The sequence below is a fragment of the Scardinius erythrophthalmus genome (assembly GCF_964197995.2).
Source record: "Scardinius erythrophthalmus genome assembly, chromosome: 16".
Taxonomy (NCBI): Eukaryota; Metazoa; Chordata; class Actinopteri; order Cypriniformes; family Leuciscidae; genus Scardinius; species Scardinius erythrophthalmus.
Window position 1 is genome coordinate 11,352,860 of NC_138236.1, and position 13,660 is coordinate 11,366,519.

Consider the following 13,660-nt stretch of genomic DNA (forward strand, 5'->3'; position numbering starts at 1 on the left):
GAATCGGAAACGATGCATACGAGAGTAGCAAGCGTGGTGTGTTGGTGTGTGTCACAACTTCCTTTTCAGCTGCAAGCTGATCAAGAGGCTCAGAAGAACACGAGGTACTTTTTCGAAGTCTACAACTTTATATTATAGAACTTTTTTATCGATTTAAAATCAAAATAATTGTATAGCCTAAAACTCAAAGATATTTGTTTCTTCTATCACCTTTTAATCAGATAAATTATTTCATTTTATTTGTTTAATATTGGTGGGATATAGATGAGAAAAATCTGTTAAAAATTTAGCAGCGCAATGCATTTAGCACTGGTCCAGACTTATTTGCAATCTATAGTCATTTCTTGCGTTTCAAAGTGTGTGTTTGAATGTAAAATATTTTATCCTGTAAAACTGTTAAATTATCATTCACCCTCATCTCCAAATATATAATAAGACTTATATCAGACTTTTATCATTTAATAACCCTCAACCATCCTTTATGACTTTTAAGTGGAACACTATTTTGAGAAGCGTTTCAATTGTTTTTGCCCATACAATGAAAGTCAATGGGGTCCAAATTAGCATTTCATTGTATTGACAAAAAAGAAAGAACATAAGTATTTTTTATAAATATCTTCTCGTGTTACACAAAAGAAATAACATACAAATTTGGAATGACATGAGGGTTAGTAAATACTGACAGAATTTTTATTTTGGGGTGAACTATCCTTTTAATAGCACAAATCGCTCAAAAATGGAATGGAAAATGATATGAAGTCAATATTTTTCTTTCTAAACTGGTGTTTAATTATAAATTAGGAAGTGGTAATTATATTTAAAAAAGAAAAATTCTAAGAATTGATGGATTTAAATTTGTCATTCTTTTTACAAATTACCTAGGAAGAAAACATCTCGAGCCATTTTCTCGGCTTCCTTGCTGGACTGCTCGTTTTGATTGACATGTCAAACCCAGTCGTCACTCAGCCTGGTGCTGGCTCTTATGGTACAAATGTGCAGACTGGAGAGTGGAGCACCGGTCTTTGTTCTTGCTGCAGTGACCTACTTGTCTGTAAGTTCTGAGATCAGCCGGCAAACCATCCAAATTATATTCAAACTAAAGATTTTATTGGTATATTTTAGGTGGTTTAATATTTAGCCAATGAGAACTCTGTGTTAGTCACTTCACTGTTTTTTATCAGTGGTGCATTGTTAACTTAAAATGCATGATCTTTGAGCAATTGTCTGCTTTTTTTTTCTTTTCATTGTCTAGGTGCTCTTGGCTGTGTCTGTCCAATAGCCCTCAGCTGTTACACAGCACACAAGTATGGTGAGAATGTATGTCTCTCATGTGTACCTGGAGGAATGGCTGCAATGAGGACACACATGCGTCTAACCTATGGAATACAGGTATGCTGAAGATTGAGGATCAGATTTCCCATATAAGAATTCTTATCCATGGATTTATTTCTGTCCACTTGTATGTGTTACACGTTACATGTGTTTGTTTGTTTTTCCCCTGCAGGGCACAATATGCAATGACGCTTTGATGACCTGTTGCTGTGGAATATTTGAAACATGTCGAATGACCAGAGAAATTCGTATCAGGAATGGAGAGACCTAGTGACTGCCATTACTGTTAAATTTAAATTCAACAAAAATCAACATACATTAAGTAATTAATTAATCAATCATATCTCAAGTCATATCCAAATCACAATGAAACTACAAATCAATAAGTATTATATGAGGCAGGATAATTAAAACAATGATAGAATCTGTAGGCCTATAGATAGATTTTTTTTTTTTTGGGAATACAAAAGATGACCAATGCTGTTTACTTGGCAAACGAAGTAAATTGTGTTATACTATTGCAGCTAAGTGTTATATTTAAGTAATTTTAGGATTGTGTGAATGCTTGCAATATTCATTAATACAATATTGTACGTTCTGACAAATTTGCTGTAATGTGCCAACCTGCAGCATTAATATATTACTGTACAGGAACTGTCTCATGTTTAATATTCACCTCACACACAGTACAGTGGAATTGCCTATTCGTATGAAATAAAAAAATAATAAAAAACAATCTTTTCACAGTTATTTACTATTTTAACTCAGTTGCTGTTGATTATAATACTTTTTATTTTAATTTTGTGCTTCACAAACGACCATACAAATCATACATATACCATCACGTCAACGCATAAATTATATAAATAGGCCTACAAAATAGTTTTTTTGTATTACCTGCTTTTCATGGAGAAACGTATTGCGTCATCATCGCACAGCAGTACGAGCGCCTCTGATTGGCTGTTGTTGGCGGTGACCTGGCAACCGAGAGAGGGTTTACAGACGCTTATTATTCTGCAGGATCTTCAGCTACAAACACGCAGAGCGCAGGTCGCGAATTTTTATTGACATCCAGTGATTGCTTACCGATACTAGCTGCTCTTTATCCATCTTCAGTGGAGATGTCGACGCGAACGCTTCCTCTTCTCTTCATTAATCTGGGTGGAGAAATGCTGTACATCCTGGATCAGCGCCTGCGGGCTCAGAATATCCCAGCAGATAAAGCGAAGAAAGGTAGATGGCAGCTAATATGCCAGGGAGTTGATAAAGCAAGTCTGTTCTGGTGACCCGGGTTATGGTGTAGCTAAACGTTGTATTTATGATCATCGTTTGTGATCTTTCTAAAGGAAAGTAACGTTAGTTGTTGGATCTTCTGCTATTGCTGTGCATAATTAGCCAGTTAGCCCGTTTTTGAATACAGTGATCCCAATTCAGTTAACTTACATGCAGGAAACAAGTCATTTTTGCATTGGTATGTCATTCCTTGTAGAATTTAAATGAGAGGGGGAAAAAACATTTTAATTATGCAAAAGATTGTCCATGGAAACATGCAGTGGCCCCTAAAAACGTCATTGCATTAGAAAACAAATATAATAAGTGATAGCACAAATGTCACACTTTTCTGACATATCATTTTACAAAAATAATATTGTGTATTAAACTAATACAATTCATTATACAATAGATATCCATATTTTTTGCGGCCTGCTAAATATTAATATCTAAAAAATCAAAAATGTTCATCAGAAGTTTTGATAATTGGAGGTAATGACGTTTGTATGTTTTAAGTTTATTAAAACAAATGCACTGCATTTGTTAAGCATACATTCTGTTGCATGCAACACTGTGGCTCAGTTACATTTGCTCAACGGCTTGCCAGTATCATGGTTTCCTGTCTAATATATGTTCCTGTATAAGGGTTTCCTCTCTTTTTTGCATTCTGAAATATTAAGAACGAAATTTGTAGTTGTGCCGACATTGCCTTTTGGTATCAAAGTGTGCCACAGAGGTCACAAAACAGTGTGAATAAGATGCTTGTTGCTTGCAGATGTGATACAGTACATGTAGCTGATGCCATACCTGCTATTTAGTTAACTTCCTTAGAGGATCATTTTAAATATGTCCTTTTTGATTTGCAATCTTTGTAGCCACTGTAGCAGATTGGCTAGAGGAGGACAGAAAAAGAGGTATTGTTAACATTCTGCTTGCTTTGCTGCTGGCCATAGAGCAAAGTAGTGCCGGCTCTTATAGGCACTTGCTGTGTAGGGGGAGATGGGGGTTTTGTGCTACTTTAAAGGGTTAGTTCACCCAAAAAGGAAAATTATCCCGTAATTAACTCACCCTCAAGCCATCCTAGCTTTTTAATGGGAGTGAATGGTACCTTAGATTTGGAAGCCCATAAAAGCGCATCCATCCATCATAAAAGTAATCCAAGTGACTCCGGGGGGGTTAAAAAACAGGCCTTCTGAAGCGAAGCTATACATTTTTGTAAGAAAAATATCCATATTTATAGCTTTATAAACTTTAATCACTGGCTTCCGGCAACAGCCGTACGCGAGTCTAGTTCCGGTGGAAGAGCGAACTCTGACCCGACGTAGGATGTAGGAGTAGCATAATGGTGTTTTGTTTACAAAATAAAAATGTACAATGCATCTATCGAAAGCTTGAAATTTCTATTTTTAAATGAACCAATTCAAATGGAAAACAAATATTCTCAGATTATGTTATTAAATGTGCAAATAGGTGCAGACTGCTGTTTTTTCAAGACACATTCATAATCATTACTTTTGCTGGTGCGCTGTGGCAAGCTTTATGCATGCGCTTGAGCACTGATTAGGCTATGTATAGGCAATTAAAGGCTCGTTATTATGATTTGGCGTGTGATTAGTCGACTAATCGCTTAAATGAACGACTAATAGTTGACTCGAAAAATCTTTAGTCGAGGGATTAGATTTAGATTACCGGAAGCCAGTAATTATAGTTTAAAAAGCTATACATATGGAAAACTTCGCTTCGCTTCAGAAGGCCTTTATCAACCTCTTGGAGATTACTTTTATGATGGATGGATGCGCTTTTTGGAGCTTCAACAACTAAGGTATCATTCACTCCCATTATAAATATAAAGGCTCTTGGAAGAGCCAGGATATTTTTAATATAACTCCTATTGTGTTTGGCTGAAAGACGAAAGTCATATACCTAGGATGGCTTGAATGTGAGTAAAGTATGGGATCATTTTCATTTTTGGGTGAACTAACCCTTTAATTGTAATTTCACATTTGGAATGTTTTCGCGTGAGAAATCTACTATTGTAGAATAAGAACCCCAAAGATTCAGGAAGCTTATACGGTTATTTTTAGTACTGAGATATAAATGAAATCCTCCATTTGACAGTATATGTTTCTAGCATTGGTGTTTTCCTCAGTCAACATGTGATGAGTTTCCAGCTCGCTTCTCTGTGAAAACATCTGCCGATTTTGATTTATATTATTTTTGTTTGTCTATCTTTCTTGGCAAAACGGCTTTCTACAGTACAGACTGCATTGTGTTGGCTTTGTTGTCAGCTTCGTGTTTGCACAGAATTGCTTTTGACTCACTGCAACTCTGTCTTTGTGTTTGTGTTGTGGTAGTTATGAATGATATCATTACCACCATGTTCAATAAGAAGTTCCTGGAGGAGCTGTTCAAGCCACAAGAGCTGTACTCAAAGAAGGCCCTCAGGACGGTGTTTGACCGACTGGCTCATGCCTCCATCATGAGACTCAACCAAGCTAGTATGGACAAGGTGAAAACTAAAACTAAAGTCAAGGATACATTGTCATTTTCTTGAATATTCTGATAACAGATTGTTTGCTTTATTTTTATTGGTGCGACTCTTGCATATTTTCCTAGTGAGAACTTTCTACAAAACTCTCTGTATTCTCAGTAAACAAATCAGTACTTATGAAATTCTCTTTTATATTGAATTATTTTCTCCTTTATATATAAATATCATTATATTTTAATAAGCATAATAGTGATAAATGGCTCCCTCTGGTGTGTAATATTATGAAATATGTAATGGCTCCTTTGTTGTGCTTTTCCCATGCACAGCTCTATGACTTGATGACCATGGCGTTCAAGTATCAAGTCCTGCTTTGTCCTCGGCCTAAAGACATCCTCCTTGTGTCCTTCAACCATATGGATGCCATCAGGGACTTTGTGAAAGACACTCCCAGCATCCTCAGCCAAGTGGATGAAACAAACAAACAACTCATAGAGGTAATGGCGTTAATGCTCAGAATTATACATTTTAAGATTGTTTTCAATTATTAAATGTAAAAAGTTATTTTTTCATTGTTAATATCTGTTAATTTAATATTAATATTATATTATGTCAATGTTATTATTTAATATTATAATACATTCTAATGATATATCATATTTTTATTTAATATAAAAGTTTATTATTATGCTTATTATTATTATTGGGCAATTATTTTGCTATCATTGTCAGCTCGACTCTGATTTTGGCTTTGAAATGTTTTATTCTCTTGCTTGTAATTCTTAGATATATACCCCTTTATCTGGTGGAGAGTTTCAACTAATTAGACAAACACTCCTCATCTTCTTTCAAGATATGCATATAAGAGTAAGTCTTTTGTTTTTTATTTTGATTCATGTACATGAATACAGAATACTCCGGGAAACCCAATCTGAGAATTAACCAATTATATTGGTCATGTTTATGAAGGTGCAGAAAATAATCATTTTGACAAAGTCAAAAGATATTTTAAACATATATTAACTTGTTTTTTAGGTATCAATTTTCCTGAAAGACAAAGTACAGAACTCCAATGGACGATTCGTCCTCCCCACATCAGGCCCTGTTCCGTATGGGATGCACGCCCCAGGACTCATGAGGTTAGCTTCATAGGATAACATCCATAGCAAAAAAAAAACATTATAAATTTGTTTGTTTTAAACATTATAAATAAATAGCCTCTAAATTTATAGCTGAAGTTGTGCATATGTTTGCTCTGAAATCACCTCCGTCATTTCGAGCCGACAGAGTCTGATGGTGAGGGTTTATAGTTAATTGCATTAACAAGAGACTTGGACATATAAGAGAGCTATTCTAAGTATAGCAGGTTCTGTGTTTAGACTGTGACTGAAAGCAGTTATTCTAATAGTGCTTAGGGGTCGCTGACATATACAGTAACATGTCTCTGAACTATTTTTATCAACATCAAGATTTAGCTTAACATTTTATGTTAGTGCTATCAAATCGATTCATTTATTTATATTTATATATATATACTAGTTAGATGTGATTAATTTGTGATTAATTGATTTGACTGCACTAATTTATATTGCATCACGTCTTTCAATTAATATAAGGTCATAAAATGGCATGAATAAAATAATTCTTTAAATTTTCTAAAAGAATTAGATCATTTAGATTAAGAAATGCTGTTAAAATTATTTTAGATTTATTTTATTATTTATCAATAATTTTTTCATGACTGTGTTTAATTCCCAGGATGTTTAGCTGTAGTGGTGAGGAGGTGAGAAGGATGCAGTTCCGCGATGGCGGCAACTACAACTCTGCTCTCCGTGAGGGATCTTTTGAAATGTATGGTGATCGAGTCATCAAACTGGGCACAAACATGTGAGCATCAACCACTTTCTAATAATACTCCTACTAATATTCAGTAGTTGAATCATATGACTCACACCTTCTGTGGATCTTCAGATACAGGGGTGTAATTCATCCGTGTTAAGTTTTATCTGTAGCAAAGCGTTATCTCTAATTGATTTGTGAATAATTTAGCTGTAAACCTGAGGCAGGTAGCCATTCACTGGCACATCAGCTGTACAATTGTCCTAATTGTTCTTTCAGGTACAGTGTGAGCCGCCCTGTTGAAACACACATGTCTGGAACCTCAAAAAACTCCTCACAACACACCAAGGTAAGATTATAAGTAAATTATACTTTCTTAGTACTCTTTTAAAGGGAAAGTTAACCCCAAAATGAAAATTCTTTCATCATTTACTCACCCTCAAGTTGTTTCAAACCTGTAAGAATTTATTTTTTCTGCTGGACACAAAAGAAGATATTTTGAAAAATATCTGTAACCAAACAGTTGATGGACCCCATTGACTTCCATAGTAGGAAAAAAATAATAATACTATGAAAGTCAGTGGCTACCATCAACTGTCTGGTTACAGACATTTTTCAAAATATCTTTTTTTGTGTTCAGCAGAAAAAAAGAAATTCCTACAGGTTTGAAACAACTTGAGGGTGAGTAAATGATGACAGAATTTTCATTTTTGGGTGAACTATCCCTTTAAAGTGCCCCATTATGCTATTTTAAAGGTTCCTAATTTAGTTTTTAAAGTCTCCTACAATAGGTTTACATGCATCCAAGGTCAAAAAACACTTTAGTTTTCTCATAATATACATTGCATCATCACCTTTTTTCTCACAGTGCCTGAAACAGTTCAGTCTCTCTAAACCTCGCCTTTCTGAGAGCCTACTCTGATTGGTCAGTTAGCCCAGTCTGTTGTGATTGGTCTACCGCTTACAGCGCATGTCGGAAATGAACCCTTACCATATCTGAATTCCAGCTCCGGAGGCTTCCTCAGTGCTTGATACACAGTGATACGAACAGTAATAATGGCGTCGGTTTTACGGTGTCTTCTCAACATGTCAACAACATTAACCATGACCTGCCTATCTCAATTCGAGCAGTTAAGTCTTTAGCCATTTTCAAAAAATGTCTAAAGACACATCTTTTTGGTCAGCAGCTGACCAATTAATATTAGCACTTGCTTTTCTATTCTATACTATTCTATTTGTTTTGTTTCTGAAAAAAAAAAAAAAAAAAAAAAACCTTGTTATGTGTTCTGTGCTAGACTAACTGAGACTTGTTACAGCATTTGTATACTGTTGCTCTCTTGCTGGTCTGATTGCTTCTATTGTTCTCCTCATTTGGATAAAAGCGTCTGCTAAATGATTAAATGTAAATGTAACCAAACTCTTCCAGTCTCAGCTACAACTTTGAGGGTCAAAGTTGACATTGTCTGGGGGCAGCCAATGAAAACCATAAGCGGCATTATTCATTTTTTTTTACAAACCTATGTAGGTTAAGGTTTGTGCAGGCAAGTAAGAGTTGGAATTACTGACGAATTGTTTCAGGCAGTTCAGAATCGATTCTTTCTTTTGGGAGACAACAACACCATTTATTGTGTACTTTGATCTTTGAAACTTTGCTGACCTTTTACATTCACAAACAGCTATGTTACACACTACATGAAAGGTTATATCAGAACAAGCATAATAGGGGCACTTTATATAACCTAGTTGACATGATAATTTGCATCCTCTTCATATATTCAAATCTTATTCAAATATTTTAGAATGTTAGTTCATTATGTACATCATGAAAAAATTCAGAAAAATGTGTAATGTAATTAGCATGCATATTTGACTGAATTCATACAATCCTGAAGGTCAACACAACTCCGAATCCTTTGGCAAAAGAAGAGTTGAACCTGCTTGCTAGACTAATGGGAGGTCTGGAGGTGCAGAATCCAGCCGGCTCTGACTCTGGCTTCCGTGTTAACCTCTTCGCCACTGACGAGGAGGAAGAGTAAGTTTTTATTCTAAAAATATAGTTATAGTCTAAATTGAATTTGACTAGAACGTCACAAATAGATTTAAAGCTGCATCTCAATGAAACATGTCTAGGAGATGGTATTTCACCCCTAAATAAAAACGAAATCATGCCATAAGTGTAATATGTCTAGACATTTTACTTGCTTTCAATTATATATATTCTCAATAATGTTTCTCATTAGACTTTTTTTTCTGCAAGGTTACATAAAATTGGTCAAATGTGAAAGTGAAGACATTTATAGTTTTACAAATGATTTCTGTTTCAAGTAAAACTTCCTATTCATCAAAGAATATCACAAAAATATTAAGCAGCACAAATGTTTTCAATATTGATAATAAGAAGTGTTTCTTGAGCACTAAATCAGCTTTAGAATGATTTCTGAAGGATCATGTGACACTGAAGACTGGAGTAATGATGCTGAAAATTCAGCTTTGCCATCACAGGAATACATTACATTTTAAAATGTATGAAATTACATTGCACAAATTACATAATAAAGAATCAAATAAATGTAGCCTAGGTGAGCATATACATAAAGTGCATATACAAATATAATTGATTACTCTTTATTGTGGGGTAAAATGTGACCCTGCCATGTTCTTGACATGTTGTGTGGTTTCAAACATGAGAGTGCAGCTTGAAATGTCAATGAAATGGATGATGATGTTTGTTTTTTGCATGAGATTTCATACAAAAATTGAAATACGGATTTTCTCCACAGGGAGGCTTTGATATTAAGACCGGATGAGCTTTCTTATGAAGTTATTAATATCCAGGCAACAAAGGTAATGTTTGTACCCTTGTAAAGTAATACACTTAGGTTGTTTCAGCACAATGCTATGGGATCCTTGGCCTCAGAAAACATTGTAATGCCTTATTGAGTGATCCACCCACACTGAGACAAAGCTCTCAGCTTGTCTAATTGGTTTTTGAGTCTTAGGTTAACTTTAAACTGCCTAAGTGGACCATGGGAGTAACAATAAACCTCTGACTGGCTCATTTCAGGACAAACAGACCAATGCTGAGCTGGCTAAGATCATGGGAGAGTTCGTAGAGACGGGAGAACCTTCCCCCAGTTCCAGCAGCAAGGGTGATGACCTCCTGGCCATGATGGATGGACTGTGACTTAAACTTGGTGTTCCCTTTGACTGATGAGAGTGACTGAGCAGTAAAGCAGGATAAAGTGCTACAATGTTTTACTCAGCAAAGCGGCCTTGTGTCTGGAGCTACAGTGACAACCATATATATTCAGAACAACAGCTAAGCTCGACGAGAAATTCTTTCTATTGAGAATTTCGTGCAATTTTTGTCTCCTGCCACCCACTAAATGCGAGAAATGCAAATAGCAGGTCTAGAAATGTAAATGCGTCTTGCTGTGGGACCATATTTACTTTTCCATATTCGTTCTGTGAAGTTAGTTTGGACCTACTGAGGCATACTTCAGCAAACGGTTTGATATCAGTCTTCACAGTAGCGTCTGCTGGCAGTGTGGGCTTTGATGCCGCAGACCCTTCTATGACATTTAGATCAGTGGACCGAATGAAACGCCTTTCCTAGACTATCTTAGTTGTCAAAGAGGACAATCTGTGCACATGGAATGCATTTAAATCCATTTGATGTGCAACCGAAAGGTGCGGGATATGTATCCACAAAACATGCGCTGCTTAAGACAGGGTAATGGTGGAAACCGAAGTGCACTTGTGGTAAATATTGAGCACAGATCCCTAAACTGGTTTACAGGAAGCCCCAGGACAATTGGTGTATGTTTGTTTTTGCCTTTATTCAAAGGGAATGCAACAAAGTCAGGTATTTCAAGAAATTCAAATAAAATGTCTTAGAGTGTACAATTGTTGCATATGTTACATGACAATGTATATGTGAAACCACCTTCCATGGAAAGAAAGCAATGCAATATGTGTGGTGGATGAAACGGTTTATATTTTTCATAAGCAAAATAGAGCTTATTTATTAAAGTTAATGTACTGTATATGAATGTTCATGTTTGTCTGTTTACTGTTTCATTTTATTGAAATAGATTTGAATGTGAAATAAAGTAGATTTTTTTGCAAATAATGACTGGTCAACATAAATGTTCCTATTTGATATATTGATTAATTTTTTTAATTTTTTTTTTTTTTTTTTTTTTTTTTTTTTTTACAAAACAATATCAACAAAGCATGAATACTATTTTCTTGTGCACTTATATAGATATAAAAAATTTTTTTTTAAAATCAACAGATCATGAATTAAAAGCCAAAGTCACACAAAATCGAGTACGTTAAGGCTGAACACTAGATGGCGCAATAGAATAATTCAGCATTGTTGTTGACACCCAACAGCAGAAAGATCACTTTAGTTATCACAAATATATTTGTAATACCTAGAGTAATTAATAAAAGGAGTTGTCACTTCATTGTTAGCTTGTGCAGTTTAATACACCGCAGTTTTAAACATTTTGAACTCCCAGAACAGCATTTTCTAATAAGTCTGACAGTGGTTTCATGTGAAAAGAATGTAAAATTTATGAAAAGAAGCTCTGTAGTTGCATTTTCCCCCTTAACTCTGCAAGTGTCTCTCTGTTGCATGCTGTTTAAGCACTTGATCTGTTATGACTTTTCCATACTAGCAATACTGAAAACCCCTGAGTTCATTTGAATAGTCGTGGGAGACGTTATGAACACCCACACAGTTATGAATGAATTGCTGTCACACTTGTTCCTCCATGGGAAAGAGCTTCTGATTTTCATTACCTGTGCTTTTTTAAACTCCCACAGCACAAAATATTTTGACATGATGTTACTCTGCACTGCTGCATTTGTGGGACACTGCATCTTCCTGGACATTATTGATATATATATATATATATATATATATATATATATATATATATATATATATATATATATATATATAAAATTTAAACAAAACATTCATTCGTTAAAGGGATAGTTCACCCAAAAATGTTGTCATTGCTTACTCACCTTCAAGTTGTTCCAAACCTGTATGAGTTTATTTCTTCTGCTGACACAAAAGAAGATATTTTGAAGAATGTCGGTAATCAAACAGTTGATGGTAGCCATTGACTTCCATAGTAGGAAAAAAAAAATACTATGAAAGTCAGTGGCTACCATCAACTGTCTGGTTACAAACATTCTGTACAATATCTTCTTTTGTGTCAGCAGAAGAAAGAATCTCATACAGGTTTGAAACAGCTTGTGGGGTGAGTAAATGATGAAAAAATGTTCATTTTGGGGTGAACTATCCATTTAAATCATTCCATATATTTGCAAAATAATAATAATAAAGTAATAAAGCAAATTAAATAAATCTGTATTGAATACAAAAAAAATTGATTTCATATTTATTGAGTGCATTCTAGTCAAAAAATATAAATAAAATAAGAAATAAGAATAATTTGAAATAATTATATATATATATATATATATATATATATATATATATATATATATATATATATATATATATATATATATATATATATATAAAGCACAATTAAAATGTGCATAGTTTGCAGAGTAATATTTTAATAATGACACAAAATAAGTATAATTCTTAACATTTTAAATGTATTGTTTTTCCAGTATGATAAGATATGGTTATTTGAAGGAAAGTAAAGAACTAGAGGTATTTACCCTAAGGTTCATGTCCTTGTGAAATTGTCCTTGCAATCTTTTTCAATACCACTTTTTCTTTATCAGGCATGGACACTAGTAAAGTATGATTCACAGTCTCCACTCCACACACCGTGGGTTGGCCAATGTTTAGCCACAGGCTTATAAAAGTGTTTCATGTGGTTTAAGGCAAAGGCCATGCTGAGTCAAGACAGGAAGACAGCACAGCCTTAAATCAGTTACTGCCCTTTAAAAACACTCTCTGTTTGACATGCAGCGCTGCACCAACCCACTAAATTGAAACTTAATGTTGTGGGTGCAGTTGTTTAGTTTGGGGGGATCTAAAATTGGATACGATCTCGAGGGTCTTGTGCATGCAAGAACCCCCCGGAGGTTTGCTGTGCTCATGTGAACAGAGGTACATCATTATTTATCTATTAATTTACCCTTTAGTCTTGGGTGAAATCCTTGTGCCATGTTTATTTCCCCTGGCACTGATGTCTGAGATACGTCCCACGGCTTTAGCAGTTTCTTAAAGTGACAACATTTCCACTTTTTTATTAAACAAAGAAAAACACTAGAATGTTCTTTACACAAATGCAACATTTTATTTGATTGATTTTCTTTATATGACCCATAACCTTTAAAACCACCTGTCTGCAGTACATATTTAAATATGAATAGGCCTCTGAGTATGTTAATATTAATCTAAAATAATTTCTCTTACATACATAAACTTTGTCCGTTTTGTAACTTGCTTTGTTCCAGTATACTCAAACTGGTCTATTTCGTTAGAACTGCTTCATAAGTGTCTGAGTGAGTTCTGGAGATGGACCGATTTACATCGTGATACATCAAATTATTATTTTATTCCAAAGAAATGCACATTTATCAAAAATTAACTCGAGTTATGCAGTAGTACTCTACTGCTCAATTAAATAGTGTGTACGTTTATCATTCCACACCGAACGAAGAATGCCAATCTCAAGAACGCACGTAAGGGGGCGGGAACTCCAGAGAACATTTTCTATTGGCTGC

The 13,660-nt window shown here is 34.8% G+C and overlaps 2 protein-coding genes across 2 annotated transcripts; both read left to right on the plus strand.

Moving 5' to 3' along the window:
* Positions 1-11: 11 nt before the first annotated feature.
* On the plus strand, positions 12-2,092 carry LOC308704632 (cornifelin-like). The gene is made up of 4 exons (XM_081389074.1): positions 12-104; positions 883-1,051; positions 1,253-1,389; positions 1,505-2,092. Exons 2-4 carry the CDS (start codon positions 943-945, stop codon positions 1,601-1,603), a joined length of 345 nt encoding a protein of 114 aa, XP_081245200.1. The 5' UTR covers positions 12-104; positions 883-942; the 3' UTR covers positions 1,604-2,092.
* A 225-nt stretch (positions 2,093-2,317) lies between these two features.
* oscp1b (organic solute carrier partner 1b) lies at positions 2,318-11,057 on the plus strand. The gene is made up of 10 exons (XM_081389075.1): positions 2,318-2,565; positions 4,959-5,113; positions 5,422-5,589; positions 5,879-5,959; positions 6,128-6,231; positions 6,851-6,979; positions 7,211-7,280; positions 8,824-8,963; positions 9,712-9,775; positions 9,996-11,057. The coding sequence occupies exons 1-10, from the start codon at positions 2,454-2,456 to the stop codon at positions 10,113-10,115; spliced, it is 1,143 nt and encodes a 380-aa protein (XP_081245201.1). The 5' UTR covers positions 2,318-2,453; the 3' UTR covers positions 10,116-11,057.
* Positions 11,058-13,660: the final 2,603 nt, after the last annotated feature.